The sequence below is a fragment of the Panicum hallii genome, chromosome 5, assembly GCF_002211085.1.
Source record: "Panicum hallii strain FIL2 chromosome 5, PHallii_v3.1, whole genome shotgun sequence".
NCBI lineage: Eukaryota > Viridiplantae > Streptophyta > Magnoliopsida > Poales > Poaceae > Panicum > Panicum hallii.
This window is the reverse complement of record NC_038046.1, coordinates 51,233,074-51,249,970: the sequence shown is the minus strand read 5'-3', so window position 1 is coordinate 51,249,970 and position 16,897 is coordinate 51,233,074. Positions and strand designations below refer to the sequence as shown.

The following is a 16,897-nucleotide window of genomic DNA, read 5'->3' as shown; positions in this document are numbered from 1 at the left end:
TTCCGTCCTCGTCAACGGGGCCTGCGCCGCGGGGGAGCCGGATCTGGTGTACCGACTGCTCTTCACTTCGTGTGCTTGTCAGCGTGCTGCGGGGCGGGATGTTCCCGCGTATGCCCACGGGTCACCGGGGCACCGAGCAGGCGATGGCGCTGTACGCAAGAGTGGTGAAAGTGGGGCTCAGAGGGTGTCGTCTCACACTCAGGATCTATCACCGCTTTGTGCCGGGTGGAGATGGTATCCCAGGCAAAGTTTCTCCTTCGGTGACATGCTTGCAGCTCCAGTTGGGTGCTCGCTGAACATCCTGACTCCTTGACAAGTACAACTTGGGTGAGTTGTATCATCAGGCAAGTTCACCGTGCAATAATACTGATGGTGGCAATGACTTACCCCCAGTGTCATCGCGTACACGATGCTCATGGACAGTCTGTGAAAGGGTGGTCAGGTGATGAAACTAGCTATAGGGCTCCTAGGAGAGATGGGACACCAAGGTGTAAAACCTAAGGAATTTATACAATATGCCATTTGACGGATTGTGCAAATTGGAGGATTGAGCAATGTTTTACGGTCGTCTAATGGAACCTAGTCGACATGCGACATGGCACCAATAAGGTTATTAGTCGAGATTAGTCGTCGATTAGGCTGATTAGTCGAGCCTAGTCTAGAACTAATATGATATATATACTATACAGTACATAGTATATAGCAAGCATCAACATCACAAATTTTAGCGGTAGAGGGTATCTCCTGCCAGCGGGGAGGTATGGAGCTCCTGGGCAGCAGGGAGCCATGGAGCTCCTGGGCATTTCCTTGGCGGCGGCGTGCTCCTGGTTGGCTGGATGCGCCAGCGGACATGCCTTTCGGGCAGGTGACGGTGTGTATTTTGGCAGGCAGACGGGCGTAGCGTTTTGGGGTGAGGTGGCTTGGCAGCACCTGCAGCTGCAAGATATACACCCAAAAACCTAATGAGCCTAATTGCTAGCCTAGTAGCCCACCACCCACTAGCCGAGGACCATGATTAGATTCTCAAATTTGATCGTTTTCAAGCCTAATCGGATGACTAATCACGGTTCATCGATAATTAACCGAACGATTAGATTTCTAGTCGCTTAGACCTAGTCGCTAGCCCTTATTAGTGGCAAGACAGCAGTAAGCCCGACTAATCGTGATAACTAATCATGACTAGTCGTGATTAGTCGGACGACTAGAAAATATTAGGATTGAGAAGATGCAAGCCATCTGTAGAGAAGGCCATATATATAGAGAGAGCCATATAGGAGTCTCATGGGAATATAGAGAGACTCATAGGAATATAGGAATATCGAGAGCCTTAACACAAATAAATAAGATGGGCTTCAGGAAGCACTTGACCTTTTTCCACAAAATGGAGAAGGTTTTGCTAGTTGATTGTTTGCGTATAATGTTCTCACTCGTGAATTATGCAAAATGTGGCACGTGGAGAAAGCTCTCAAGTAGGTTTATGGAAACTAAAAACAAGGCTTCTTTCTTGATGCTGTTGTGTATGACACATTGATTCAAAGCTAGGTCAGACTGAAATAGCAAATGGGTTGCTGATTGACACGGAGAAGAAAGGCCTGGAACTGGAACAAAATGTTGCTGGTTTAGCAAGGTTGGAAGATGCCCAAAAAGCTGATGCTTTGGCAAAGGAGAGATGCATAAGTAAAGAGTTAAGCTTAGTCACTGTATATTTTCTGAAGAAATGCAAAGAAAAGTTTGAATAAATTCACTGTTGGCAGTGCAAAGTTAGAAGTTATTATCCTCCCCTCTGGATAAATAGGTGGAACTTCCAGCGAAACAATTGATTTCAATAAGGATGAATGTGCTGCAAATGCTTCAGGGGGAAGCAATGAGTCCTGATTCACATGAGGTTCGTTTACCCATTTCCATGCCCTCCCTTGAAATTTGCTGTCTGATCATATAATCAACTTTTTATTTCGTAAATCAGTGAGATAGATTGGTAGTATCATGCTGCATGTTGGTATAGATTTCTCCTTTGCTGCCTTATTAAACCATACTTTTGTTGAGCTCAGGGACATCTGCAAGTGCCAGCACTATTGACTCTTTGAGCAGATAACCATGCCTAATGGTCCTTTCTTATATCTTGAATTTGATAGTTGATAGCAGGTGGTGCTAATAGATTAATACAGTACATAATGTCGAACATATTGAAACTAGTGACCATAAGGAGAAGCGTGTTTACTAATTATGGAATTTCTTGCATTTATGAATGAAGTCTACAGCCACATCGATAATCCATGAGTTTTTTAACTTGTTCCTTTAAACAGAGGAGCTCTCAAATATAAATAACTGCTTGCTACCACAGGGCATTGTAATGTTGGTAGGATAATGATTCATGCTTTGCTTTGAAACTTGAAAGCCTATGATTATCTTCATAATCATTTAAAAGTAGTGCCAAGAATCTGCATAACTACAGAATCTACAATATCCTTCTATTGAGGAATATTTATGAACTAGGTGTGTACCCATGCATTGCTACGGGTGAAACAAATTCTCTCTATGAGCGTCAATAATCTTCATCATGAAATATTTGTCAATATCAGCAATGCTACAGTGACCTACATGTTGTTGGCATCAAAGTTTATGCACGGAGAGGACTACCATCAGAGATGGGAATGAAAAATCAAATAACAAACTGTTTTGACAGTCGAATCTCAATAAAAATTAATTAAACTCTATTCTAGTTACATATATTTCTGTAGCATATAAGTAAACTCTTTTAAGAGATCACAGCTCAAATTATTGTCCAAATAGAGCTCAAAAAAATAAACCAAAATCGTTTTACAAAATTTCTTATATGAACTCACAAATCAGCAAAGAAAAGATACCCTCTTACTACGTTAGAGAGCTCTCCTCCTTCACCACCTCGCCATCAATAGATCCTGAACTGGATACAAGAAATAAAACAAATAATAATCTGTCGAAGAAGAAAATAAGAAACCAGCTACAAACTATTTTCTGAAAGTGACAGCATTCTATGAATAAAAGTATTTTGCATACACAATATATGTTCATCTCTGAAATCGATTTGATCAACTCTAAATTTAATAGATTCATTTAACACTTTTAATGCTGTTGAGAAGTAACACAGGCAAACTTTATCAGAATGCAAACTCATCGGTTTATATTCTGATGATTACTCAAGACAGGAAAAAGACAGTTTCGTAAAAGATTATTGAATACAGGCAAGCATTGACAAAGTTCAGAGTTTGCATAACTTTTGAAATAGTACAGAGTTGGTCTATAAACTGGTTAACTTCCTAAAGGGTTGTATCTAAATGGGTTCATGTATTTTTTTAAGCTATTTGGATTACACAACATTTTCCTTCTAGATCAATTTTACTTGAAAAGGTGTTACCTGTTCTTTGTTGATTTGCTCTTTGTTCACACATTTGGTTTGACTTTTCAGTAATTCTGCAATCCTCAATGCATGTTATTTGATCATGTGTATAGGACTTATAGAAATAAAAAGAAAATTCAAACACAGAAGAATAGAAGGAGGGAAATGTGCTAACCTGCGTTGCCACAGGAGCTTGAAATTTTGAGCCATGGCTTCTATCAACTCCAAAAACCAAGAATGATACTCAGCAGAACTCTTTGTAATGGCCACTGGAACAGGCAAACAGCTAGGTGAAGAAGCCATTACAAGCACAGGCAGAGATCTGAAACAAGCATCCATCGGTCCATCACCGAGCTTATCTCTATTCAAAGAGCATTTGTTCACAGAGCATTAAAAAAATAGCATAATATAAAAGTTATCTTACTGCAAAACAAGATCCCTCCACAATGGACCATATATTTATTAAGTTCACCTGGGACTAAAAAAGCAAAGTTTAGCTGGTTAATACATGCAGCTATCCAGTTTCAACAATTAAGCATGTCATGATCACTACAAAATGAAAGAACCACTAAAGTGCTCCACATATAGACAGAGAATTCTGAAGGGCAGCAGAATTAACATATGAGCACAGGGGGCTGGCGGAGCTTCTACGGCAGGAGGAGTGTTTTTTTCTCCCAAAGCAGGAGGTGTGTTTTTTCTCCCAAAGCTGTTGTGAATTTAGCCGCCGAAGGATGAGATCAGCGTTTGAAATGTCCAAAACAACTGCCTAATCCTTGGCCTATATTTTAACAAAAATTATATTAATTATTTCCACAAAAATGCAGCTTAAGCTAATGTACTGGGCCATATTTGTCAGGGTACTTAATTTTGCAAGTGTGGCTAACTTTTGTGGCTTTCTGATATTTTCTTAATAAAATTCATAAAAGGTGCTTTGTATTTAATATGTATATCTCGGGAGGCAAGTCACCTTAACATCTAGATATATGTGCGTGAAATATTTTCTTGTTAGTATGTTCTTAGAGACAAATTTAAGATATGATTTCATAGAGTTAGCACTTCTTGTAGATATTGTTCAATCCACTGTCATCAATCTGCTATTTGGAGAAAGCGTGTGATAGGTTTGTTGAAGTTTTCATTACCTCCAAAGTCCAAAGTATATTCGTGAAGCATCTTAATTTTTTTACATATTTTTTATTTTTCCTTCACATAGACATGTGCTACTTGCATGTATTCTTTCTCCCTAGTGGTTTAACAAATATGTACTTTGGCATGCCATCTTTCATATATATATATATATATATATATATATATATATATATATGGAAAATCCATTCTACACACTCGTAGCTACCCCCACATGTGTATCTCATAACGTAGGACGTATCCCATCTAACGAAGAGCATATACGTGAAGTATGTGATTATACTAGAACATCTATGATGATATATACGTTGGGTTGTGACCATACATACAGTATGTGGATATACTAATTTTTATATACAAGTACAAATGTATAATTATAATATATTTAAAAAATAGTGGTGCTTTTGAAATTTTTTGTATATATCCTTTTGAAGTATCTTAGAATTAGTATATGAACATACTTAAAGTGATAAATGAGTACGTGAACAAATGCACGATGGTATACTGATGGTGAGAGTAGCTACACATGAGTGTAGATACAACAACAACAACAACTTAGTCTTTTGTCCCAAGCAAGTTGGGGTAGGCTAGAGACGAAACCCACAGAAAACAAGAATAAGAAACACAAAAAGGGTACAAGCCAAAGGAAGAGTTAGGGGTTAAACAAAAAGTAACAAAAGTCACGGTTCAGGTAGGTTAATTGCTAATCTCCAAGCGCACCTATCCATAATTAATTCCTTAGCGATATTCCACTCCTTAAGGTCTTTCTTAACCGTCTCGTCCCAAGTTAGTCTAGGTCTACCTCTACCTCTCTTTACATTATCGTCCCGCTTTAAAACTCCCCTATACACCGACGCCTCAGGAGGTCTCCGTTGTACATGTCCAAACCATCTCAACCGATGTTAAAATAGAACTACATTAACCACAAACCTGCCAAGCCTTGAAGGATTTCACGTGCATTGCCAGTTGCCACACTTGAGAAAATTACGCACTGGAGGGCCTTTGCACCAAATACTGAACGTTGTACATTGTTGGTATGTGGCATCTCTGAAAATACTTTTACACATTCTTTTTATGTGGAGGGTCTCTGAATTCCTACATAACAGCGAACAGTAGCTTGTGAAGTTGGATGTGAGTACAGTGCTGCTACCGGCCCAAAACTTTGGTAAAGAATCAAGATAGGTGGCATTATGAAAGAACTCATGGAGCTTAGCGAAGTCTTGGTGTTCAGAGGACATCATTTGTGACTGGTGCAGTAGACTTATAACAGCTGCACAAAAATGCAGTACGGTGTTATCAAGATCCTGCCATCATTAAAACTTGGTTAAATCTGGATGGCCTTCAGCTAGCCAGGCTTCTGGAATTTTTTTTTTTGAGGGGAGGCTTCTGGAATTGAAGCTGGTGCACGTCATTTTGAAGTGACTGCTTGAAATTTGTGCAAATCTGGGCGCAATGCTACAGCATGATATGAACAGATCCACGATATATTTAAATATCCATCACCAGTGCTGAGGCTTGTGAGCTGAGCTGGTATCTTCTAAGTTTTATGATGCAATCAGTGCTTCTGAGTTTCAACTTCCAATCTTGGGTTATCCAGGTAAGAGACCTTTTTTTCCCCTGATCTCTCATCACCTGTCGAAGTGACAATTGCTATTATTTAATTCATCTGACTATATGATTCATTCAGCTCGTTCATATGATGCAAACATTAAAGAACCCTGATATGTGGATTAAATTGAAGATATAGGTTACTATATTTGGTCGGTCACCGCCATACTCTTGACAACAAAGTACATATAAAAAAAACTTTGAGATAAGCGCTTGAGTAGCTCATCAAAATTTCAGACATATTTTTTCATGTCTTGTTGAAATAGATGAGATATCTCTGCTAAAGAAAAATTGATGAGGCACTTCGCATTCATAAACAGTTAAACAGGGTAATGGGTAAATCACCAGTACTTTCTTGTTATCTTCAGTGTTTGCGGGTGCGGCACATGGTTTTGCCAATATCTTGAGTGGTCTTGCTGATCATGTGATCTTCTCTTTGTGATTACTATAAGAGGAGTCAAATCTGAAAGAGTTCAATAGTCATGTTACTCATGTATCATCAGCTTGAATTGTCAAATCCAGCAGTGCTAAATTAGGATCTAGTAGGCGAGTTTCAGTTGTTACCTGTCAATAACATCGGTATCGTACTTGTGTAATGGCGACAGATCTACTGCAAATTTTATCCGAATGTAATCATGCAAATTCCATGTACAAATTATACACAATGGCCAATTAGAAAAACATTTCAGAGTATACCATCCCTTCTTGTTCTAGAAATCTAGACAGCAGTTCCCATGTGATCGCCTGATCGGCTTAATGAGATTTTATCAGACAAAAATTATACTCGAGAATTTTAATATTGAGGCCTTTAATTTAACCAAGAGTCAAATGAGGAGCAACCCGTAGCCATGTGCCAGGGCATCTCATCTGCATCTCGCTGGCCGTGCAGTATCGCTAAACAAGTGTTCTTTTTTGGGACCACTAAACAAGTGCCTTCTTGAATCTTGAAACACTGATTCGGCACCCTAGAATAACAAGCTCCTCCCGTTATTTCTGTGTACTTTCTGGTTCTTGTTATTGGTGTACTTTGATTGCTTAATTAGTTTTGCCCTTTTGAGGTTCGGGGACAAATTGTTGTCAAAGGAACTCATTATTAGACAGGGGTGAAAGGATTGAGTTCTGTAGGATCCTTGCTTCCAACAACTACTAGTAGTAGTTCACCGTAAGAAGATACTCCATTTTTGTTGGAGCGATAGTGGATTAAATCAAATAGGTGAGAAAAATAACAAGTCGCTTCCTGTTTACATCTCAATTTTTACCAGCTCATCTACTTCATCTAGCACTACTGGAATCAGCTCGTTCCCCTACCGTACGAATTGTTTTCTCTCTCTCGAACGCGTAGGAAAACTGCGCATCAATATATTAAGAAGAAAAAGAGAAAAAACCCCCGGGTGTTACAGAATTAAGGGCGTGCAACCCACTCTTTGCAGCCTACGAATTGTTGATGCGGCCTACCGTGTTTCCTTTCATCCTAATTGGTTCTTAAAAGTTCTTCTGTGTTAACATTTCAGCTTGCTATGTATACCATAACCATTCTTGTTTTGTCTATTTGCCCTTCTCTTCAGATCAGAGTGTGCATTTTGTTTGTGATCTCTATCATATGCCCATAAGTGTATGCGTCATAATCGTTGCATTTGACGCCAGAACTACTATATACATCTCCCTAGACTCTAAACTCTAGTAGTATCAGCTGGTATAGCCCAATAGTACAATGCAAAATGTATACAAAAGCTTCCCCTCCGTATTTCTACCATTGAATGCGAATCTGATACCATCAATTTACCTTGCAGACATACCGTTTTTAATGGCAGCCGACATATTATCATCTGATCATCAAATGAAATGGCTAGTGGCCTCGTGACCATCAAACCTACCACATGAAACACTGGCTTCAATTTCAAGCGAGTTCAAAGTCAAAGCGAAGTCGGAATTCGCGCCCATGGCCAAAGTAAAAGGACTCCTTTTCTAATCCAGTTAGGTTTGGCCTGATTGCCCATTAACCATCTATCTGATCTCCTCGCCTTGATAGATGCGAAGTCAATGTCTCCTTACAGTTTGTTAGTGATGCAGTACAGGTGCCCCCAGTCTCCAACTGGGCAATTTGCCCATGTTACCGGCCAGTTTACTTTTCCCGCCGAAAACATTGCCCCGAATCTTCTGTATGTTTTGAAGTAGCAATGACAGGTGGGCCTTCTCACTGGTCTGAGTTTAGACTTCATCAGACTATAGAACATGCAGCCATATCTGCAATAAAATTTTCACAAGAAAAGAGAGAGATTCCTTCGTACACGTAGCACTTGCCTTGCCACGGCTCCCGATGCAGTAAGCGCCTATATATGTCCACCCCAGCTTCCTCCTACCATCCTGCGCACTCGCACTGCAGCAAGTTGAGAGCCAGCAACTGCAAGCCTAGTGGTGCTCGTCTAGAGCTGCAAGTACGGGACTGCAAATCCCTAGCAAGATCTATCTATCTATCTATCTTTATTAGTAGTTGCCTCTGCTAACTCGCTTTGTTGATGCTTTTTAGAAGGATATTCTATACAATGGAGTCCCTAGGCTTGCTGGTTCTTGCCATCGCCGCGGTGCTCAAGCTCGCCGGCGCCGACTCCGGCTGGAACGGCGGCCGCGCCACGTTCTACGGCGGCAACGATGCCTCCGGCACCATGGGTGAGCAGACAGATTGCTGCACGGAGATGCAGCTAAGGAATTGAAGCCTGTTTCAATTCATATATCCGCTCGTTGCATTATTTATGGTGTTCTTTGTGATCTGCAGGAGGAGCGTGCGGCTACGGCAACTTGTACAGTACGGGGTACGGGACGAACACGGCGGCGCTGAGCACCGCGCTGTTCAACAACGGGCGGAGCTGCGGCGCGTGCTTCGAGATCCGGTGCTCCGGCGGCCGCAGCTGCCTGTCTGGCTCCGCCGTGGTGACGGCCACCAACTTCTGCCCGCCCAACTATGCGCTCCCCAACAACAACGGCGGGTGGTGCAACCCGCCGCAGCCGCACTTCGACCTCGCCGAGCCGGTCTTCTCCAAGATCGCCCAGGCCAGCGCCGGCGTCGTGCCCGTCCAGTACAGGAGGTTCGTGCTGGCACTGTCACAGTGACACCGACCACATTTAACCATCTCTCGAACCAAGCTTGATGGACAAAGCTTGTCATCAGAAACTGATGCATGAACTCTGTGCAGGGTGGCATGCACCAGGCAGGGCGGCATCCGGTTCACCATCTCCGGCCACTCCTACTTCGTCCTGGTGCTGATCACGAATGTGGGCGGCGCCGGCGACGTGTCGGCAGTGTCGGTGAAGGGGTCGCAGAGCGGGTGGCAGTCCATGAGCCACAACTGGGGCGCCAACTGGCAGAGCAACGCCATGCTCGACCGCCAGGCGCTGTCGTTCAAGGTCACCACCAGCGACGGCCGCAGCGTCACGTCCGCCAACGCCGCGCCCAGCGGCTGGAGCTACGGCCAGACCTACTCTGGCAACCAGTTCTAGCCGCCGGCCACCATTAGCAGCGCAGTGTGCGTCGCCGGAGGAGGGCTCTGTTTTGAAGCAGCTCGCTCGTGAGCGGCAAAAGGTCTCCGCTGCGCTGGTCGCGGTGGTTACGGACTTGTGACTTTACGTTTTTCCGCTCGCAAGGCGTATGCGCCTTCGCCAGCCACCGAAGATGGGGCTCGGGGCGTTTTTAATGTGCAGCAGGCGTATGCTTTGCGGGGACGCTTTAATTAGTCAGGGGGTTTTGAGCTCTGAGGAAAAATAATTAATGGCTGGTGGCTGTGGTGATGAGCAGAAATTAAGCGGGGCTCGTCACCCGCGCCGTGTACCACGTAACTGCATCTCTGCTTGCTTGAATTAATGGATTGTGCTTGGGAGTTTTAGCTTAGTGTAAATTCTCTTGTGTTTGTTTTTTCGATAGACATTGTTAATGACGGCATCACACTTCATCTGCTCGTCATTCCAGCTAGTGTTTCCGGTTAACTTTATTTTAGGTACTAGTGAACGAAAGAAATTAGAGTCATGATGCACGGCGAGCAAAGGGAAAACATTGGATAGCCAATGAGGCAGTGACTGAGAAAACGTGACGATGATCGAATCTGTGTAGTTCAAGAGTTTGATTGTGGCTTTGATTGTTACTCACAGAAAAAGATATGAAAAAACGAATCACAGAAGATTGAATTTGGTTGCCAAATTAATTTTACATGGGATTCTTAAGTGTGATACCAAAATTTGTTACCTTTTCAGTGTGATATTTTGACTTACAAATTTTGTAAAAGAATTTTATTTCAAACAGAGGAAGTCGTATCCTATTAAATGATTTTTCAGAATGAATCTAGTAACATCAAGTACGCATTGTCAACCTATGTAACTTTTTAAATATTGATGTGCCAAGTTTAAGTAGTTTGTCCGACTAAAATTCTAAAATTGCCTACATTTGGAATGAAATCAACGAGATTAGGAAATAGAAAAAAATTAGTATAGTTATTAGTAGGTCATGGACCATAACTGTTGATAACAAAATATATATCCGCCTTTTAGTTGCTTACTTATCATTTAATAGGCCACGTGAGACCTGCTCTAGCAGGATATGTACTATTCTACTAGTGCCTCCAAATTGCTAGATTTTTGAATTTTTGCCTCAAACTCCAAAACCCCTAATGCCCTTGGTCTCTTTAGTGACCTTACAAGTTATATAACCATGTAGTGTCATAAGACAATAAATTATATCATGAAGCCAGAACTTTACTTTTAAGTGATAGTTATACAATTTTTTGTTTGGTGAGTCGTATCTATCACTGCATGTGTGAGCGATTTCATTGCTAGATCAAATAGTTAATTTGTTCATCCACCCATGCGAAATCTGGTACATGCAAAGAATCCTCTGACCTCAAGATATGCATAGCTATAAAAAATATTATTGAAATGATCTTTAGATTCCCTTAGACTCTTAGTTTTTTTTCAAGAATCACACGACAAAAATAGAAAAATAAAAAGAAAGATAGTGGCCAGTTTATTCAACAAATTTAAATAATTTCAAACTTTAATTGGATCTTAACATGTTTCAGACCTTTAACTGTTATGATAGTCCGTTGCAATAAAAGCTACATCATGAGTATATGACTAAAGGAAGAGAAACTAATGAAATAATTTGGCTAGCTTGTTTTCTGTAAGCAAGTGGCTTTATATAAGTGTTTATTTACGCACTATAAATTAGAAAAAAAACATTTTACTCCCTCACCCATTCACTTTGTAAGTCCCACCTCTAACCAAAATCTTGGCTTAATTTAATACCTCATCCTATTGTTGCTGGATCAAATTAGACCCTAAGCAGGATTTGAATACTAATTTGCCTACTTGACATGGTTCTGAGACCAACTAAGCAGTCTGACATGGACTGAATGAGCTGTCAAACCACCTCAAACAAGTTGAGCTGCATGTCTCCGAACAACATGAGCGCCGGCGCCCATATGCTTGTGCCCAGCTGAGCGTGTGCCAAGACGCAAAGTTCGTCGACTATCGCCTAGGGCCGATCCTAGTGACCACTATAACCAAAATATCGCTGCATGTCAAGTTTCATTCGTTTCATTTGCATGTAGAAACAAGGAACATTCAACGATGTATCCAGTAATCAGAACATTAGCCAATGATTGTAACTTCAACATGTATCTTTCTGTTAATCATTAATAATAATAAGATGCTTGTAGTGACTGGAAGATAAGAATCGATAGTAGTGTCTACATTCCCATATTAGACAACCACAATAATTGATGAGTGACACAAACTTTGAGGACATCTATATTGAGGAATATATGTCTGGATGTAGAACCAGTCAGATTTTGATTTATAAGAATAATAAAATATTCATGGGCAACCAGACAAGAACACTCGGCTCTGATCCTATTCTTCACATCTTTCAAAAATACAGTATGCCTCTTCATTACAAGCCCAAAATTAACCAAACCTTGTTTGAACTCTTCCCTTTCTCTAAAAGTCATGCCAACTGAGAATACAGGTAATGAAGCGTCATCAATAGGTAATCTAGGAAAGGTAATCTACCTTCTGCAATCACTGGTCTCATGACCTTCCTCATCATCATAGGAGGCTTCTTTAGTTCAATCAAAATATGGTGTAATATTGCCTATATCCAAATCTTCATCAATAGGTACCTGTGGTACTTGATGTGCAGTTGTACTAAGGCTTCACAAATTTTCTCCTTCCCTTTGATCCCTTTCTTCACCATCCTAGCATTTCTTCTATACTAGTTGGCCTCCTCATCTTCTTCTGAATTTTCTAAATATTTATCCTTCCCATCACTGCCACCAATGTTGAAGGATATACACCTCTCCAAATCTTTAAAGAGACCAGCAATAGATATTGGAACAAATATCATCTAATCATCTCCTTCAGAACTAGGCTCTTACTGCTCTTCGAGCTGATACTCCGAATCACTCTCATCCACTTGTTTTGAGTTTTTATGGACAACCTCTACATACGCATATGGAACACCATCATCTATTATGCACTGTAACATGTAGGAGCACTCTTTCTCATCCTTTTGAGACACCTCAAACCATTGAGAAACTCTCTCCTAGGTAATAGCTAATACAAAAAAAAAAGAAACTGAATATTTGTTAATGATAATCATGTGCTTTTTTCAATCTCACACACCAAAACATTTTACCTCTCAATATATGACCGGGTTTCATCTCCACTAACAAAGTCAATGGTATGTCCATGATGCACAAACTCTCACCCAAAACAGACTTTACTGGTAAAAAAATTAAGATTATCCATCCAATCTGCAAACCAACAATACAAAGCTTAAACTAAAGCCACAATTATGAACAAAAAACCTTTCTTTTTTGTATATATTTGGTTGTACTATCACAACCCACATCAAGGCACCAACTACTGATTTATAATGTGTTCAAAAATATTCTTGCCGCATAGTAACAGTGGCTACAATTTAGTACTCACATATATTTGGATGTACTTTCACAACTCACATCAACTAGAAGATGAATCTCCTGTACAAATAATCATTTTTTTTACTACATGGTCTAGTGCAATCCAACAATAAATAGGTGCACAATCAGGCTTTCGGTTAGTAGGTGCTTCTTGTCTTGCTATTAAGTCTAAAAGTAGAAGCTATGTTCTGCAGCAGGGTCAACATTTGCTTCCGCAATCACATCTTGCAGTGAGCCTAGTAATTGAAAAATCATGCAACAATTCGGAGCAAACTCACGGACAGGTAATTTTGAGAAAAGATTCATGCAGCGATGCAATCTTAATGCAATTTTCACATCATGTGGTCCGAATCTATGCCGTCTAGATTAAAATCGTAATGAATTATCGCCTATAAATTAGTATTGTTGGGTTAGGATAACTAACCTCAATCCGTTCGCATTCTCCAATCCTTTGAGGCCATCCAATATATCGTGCTGGCGACAATGATTGGAGAAAGTGAGGGTTAACCATCTGAGGAAGACGAACACAACTTCGACTCATGAAAGGCGAAGTTGGGGGTGATTCCTTGGGTTTTGGTGGCTCGACTCGGGCGATGCGGTAGCCATGAATGATTGGTTCTGGATGTAGGGCGCTATAGGTTGGCTCGGCTCAGCTCTTGGTGTCCATTCAGATACACATGGCACCCAATGCAATTTGACTTGGTCAAAACTTTATCCACGTAGGCAAAACCAGGTAAAAATCCCCTTAGAGTCTAATTTAATCTGGTAACAATAGGTTGAGGTACTAAATTAAGACAAGATTTTGGTTAGGGGTGGGATAGAAAAGTGAATGGGTGAGGAAAATAAGATGGATATTTTACCTATAAATTTAGGTGTATAAGTTTCTCATGAGATGCTAAATTGGGAAGGAATCTTGTGGGAAGTCAAAGCTTTTTACATAGGAAGTTGTTGAAAAATCATAGAGAAAATGAAGTTGGGCTTTGAAAAGGTAATTTCTGAAAACCTTGCTACATTTGTAAATGAGTATTGTAGGAAACCAATGCTACTTATATGTTTGTTCAAAGAGATGTATAAATGAAGAAATTTCTAACTAACAGCTGGCTAGTTATAGATGTTGTTTTCAGCCAATTTTGTATAGATTATTATTTTGTGATTCATGCTACCATTGTGGGGTGATTTCTTGGTTGCTTTTGGTTTCTTATTTTTGCCTCAGCCCATCTTGGAGTAAGATTGAGAGAACAATTTTTTTTTGTTTTCAAGATTGGCATGTGTAGTGATAGGTTGAGATCTAAATGAGCCAGTCATATCGCTAGGATCTTTTTCTGCTTGATTTCTGGTAGCTAGCACAAAAACTTCACCACGAAAATCGGTCTAAGTATTTCTGGTATTGGGTAGTATATACTTCTTTATTTTCTAAGTATAATAGCACACAATCTTACCCTGATGAAATACGTAGACATGCACTTACCCCTATAAATGCTTCTTTACCCCTACAAATGCCTCAAGGATACTATGCTGACATATGTTGAGATCGATGAAGTCACAATAGCACCCACCTCCCCCCCCCTCTCTCCCCCCCCCCCCCCCCACACACCTCCCGCGTTTTTGCCACACATTTTTGTTTTAGAATTATTAGTTGAAATTAGCCTCCTTGCTTATAGAATAAGTAGTCCAAACTACGAGTACCCGTACTATGTTCAATTTGGATAAACATGGTTCCACCATAATGGCTGTGAGGATTAAGAAGGGTATTGGGGCTTTCTAGAGTTGTTTGACCAACATATATGAAGGTTAGTTTGTGTTCAATTGGTCTATTTGTATATTCTTTTTTCAGTATTAGTATTCAATTTTCCGATGAAATTTCTATCTAAATTTCATGTGCAATTTTTATCTAATGTCTACATCCGCATTAATAGGTTATCCTGTTAGCAAGGCCGGCAGTTAGACATCTGGTCACAGATGGAGGAGCTCAATATGCATTTTCTAAAATATATTGTTGTAGTGTTTTTTTAGTCCATCTTTTGTGACATTGTGTCCTTCAAGTTTTGAATAAAAATAGCCTTCTCACTCATTTTGATCTCACCTTGTTTTTTTAATCATCATGATGTGTCAATTTTTAATTGGTCCAAAAAGTGGCTAGAAACTCATGCTAAAATTATCCGGTTGTTAGATAGCCACTCCCGTCGATAAATTTGTGGTTTGAGCTAGTTGTTATTGTTGAGAATAGATGACCACCTGATTCATGGGATCGAGCTGAGATTTTTGGCCCGTTGAATTAACCAATCTGAGCTTGAGCCCATAGTATTGAACACATTGCTTATTGGCCGAGTCCATAGAAAAGAGATTAACATTTATGACACCAACGATATATTTATATAAATGTGATGAAATTTAAGATATTTTGATGAGGACAAACCTAGAGTTGCATATTCTTTTTGAAATTTATGGAGTACTAACTCCATCTCAAATTACAATTCGTTTTGACTTTTCAAGATACATATATTTTGTTATACACCTAGATATACACTATGTCTAGATATATAGTAAAAATTATATATCTAATAAAGTCAAAATATATTGTAATTTGGAGCGGAGGGAGTACATTTGGATCCTTAACTTTGTGTGTTTTATTTCTATGAATATAAAAAAGTGAGAGACTACCTTAAATCTAGAGGTAAAAGGAAAAAGAGCACAGAATGCATATTGTGCTCTTGTGGGCTGATGCCCGATGAACAAGGAAAACACTTTTTAGGTGGACGTAAATTGTTGGCCCGTTTAGTAAGGCCTATTACGTTTCGCTGCCCCATGCATTGTGGGCTAAGAAGTTCACGGCAGGCCAGGCCAATGCTCGAAAGGCCCATTTGAAGGTCCTGGCGGACAGGGAACGCACACGCAGCGGACACAACACCGACACGGCAGAAATTGCAGCAGACGCAACGCACCAGACGCCAGAAACAGCGTGCGTGTATGTGGGTCATGGCGAGACGTGCTCGAGTTCCCTCGGGCAGTTTCGTGGCTGACAAAATCAGTGACCTATCAATGGAGAAGTTTTATCAACTCATCTGTTTCTATCCTGGACGACTTTTTCTTTGAAAAAAGAGAAAATTGCACTACAGTCTCTAAACTTATCCTGCAGTTTCACCTAGATCCCTAAATCCTCAAATCGTCCATTTAGATCTCTAAACTGTATTAAATGGTCCATCCGAAACCCCAAACACGCCACACGAGCAATCAAAACCGACGTGGCATGCCAGTGGTGCCACGGTGGCAAATATTTACCAAACCTCCCTCTAAATTCTTTTATCTTAACTCAATATCCTCTGTCTTCTCCTCCCCTCCATCTCTCCTCTCCTCCCATCGGTCCTCCGCCCCCGCCTCCCTCTTGCCCACCCCCTCTCCTCCCCTCCAATCTCTCTCCTATTCTCCCCTTCGCATCTCCGCGCGGGGTGGCGACGGGCACGCCGCTCTAGGTTGTGGCGGCACGGGCAAGGCGGCCGTCGCGCGCAGGCAAGGCGGCCTACTTGGCGGGCTGCAGTGTTGGCAAGGGAGCGGCGGCGGCAGCATTCGGAGGATCTTGCACCAACTCCTAGGTGTCGGGCTGCGGGTCGACCTAGACGCTGGTGAAGAGAAACCTCCAGTCGCACTTGCTCTTCGCGGTTGCTGGAACACGTGCAGGAGCAGGTACTCCGGTCCCGTCGTCTGTGGCACGCCACCAGCAGACGTCGCCTGGGGTGGGATGGGTCCACGAGGAGAAGAAGGGATGACAGCAAGTCTAGCAGGAAGGGCTCGGCCACACCGCCGCCCG

The 16,897-nt window shown here is 41.2% G+C and overlaps 1 protein-coding gene across 1 annotated transcript; it reads left to right on the top strand.

Annotated features, from left to right (window-relative positions):
* Positions 1-8,494: 8,494 nt before the first annotated feature.
* LOC112895894 (expansin-A11-like) lies at positions 8,495-10,017 on the top strand. Its single transcript, XM_025963894.1, has 4 exons — positions 8,495-8,562; positions 8,655-8,794; positions 8,901-9,210; positions 9,319-10,017. Exons 2-4 carry the CDS (start codon positions 8,671-8,673, stop codon positions 9,620-9,622), a joined length of 738 nt encoding a protein of 245 aa, XP_025819679.1. The 5' UTR covers positions 8,495-8,562; positions 8,655-8,670; the 3' UTR covers positions 9,623-10,017.
* The last annotated feature ends 6,880 nt before the right edge of the window (positions 10,018-16,897 follow it).

Excerpts from the sequence above, each read along its gene's own strand:
- LOC112895894 (XM_025963894.1), top strand. The coding sequence starts at position 8,671 with ATGGAGTCCCTAGGCTTGCTGGTTCTTGCCATCGCCGCGGTGCTCAAG. Across the intron at positions 8,795-8,900 it reads CGATGCCTCCGGCACCATGG|GAGGAGCGTGCGGCTACGGC; the intron begins GTGAGCAGACAG and ends TGTGATCTGCAG. Across the intron at positions 9,211-9,318 it reads GTGCCCGTCCAGTACAGGAG|GGTGGCATGCACCAGGCAGG; the intron begins GTTCGTGCTGGC and ends AACTCTGTGCAG.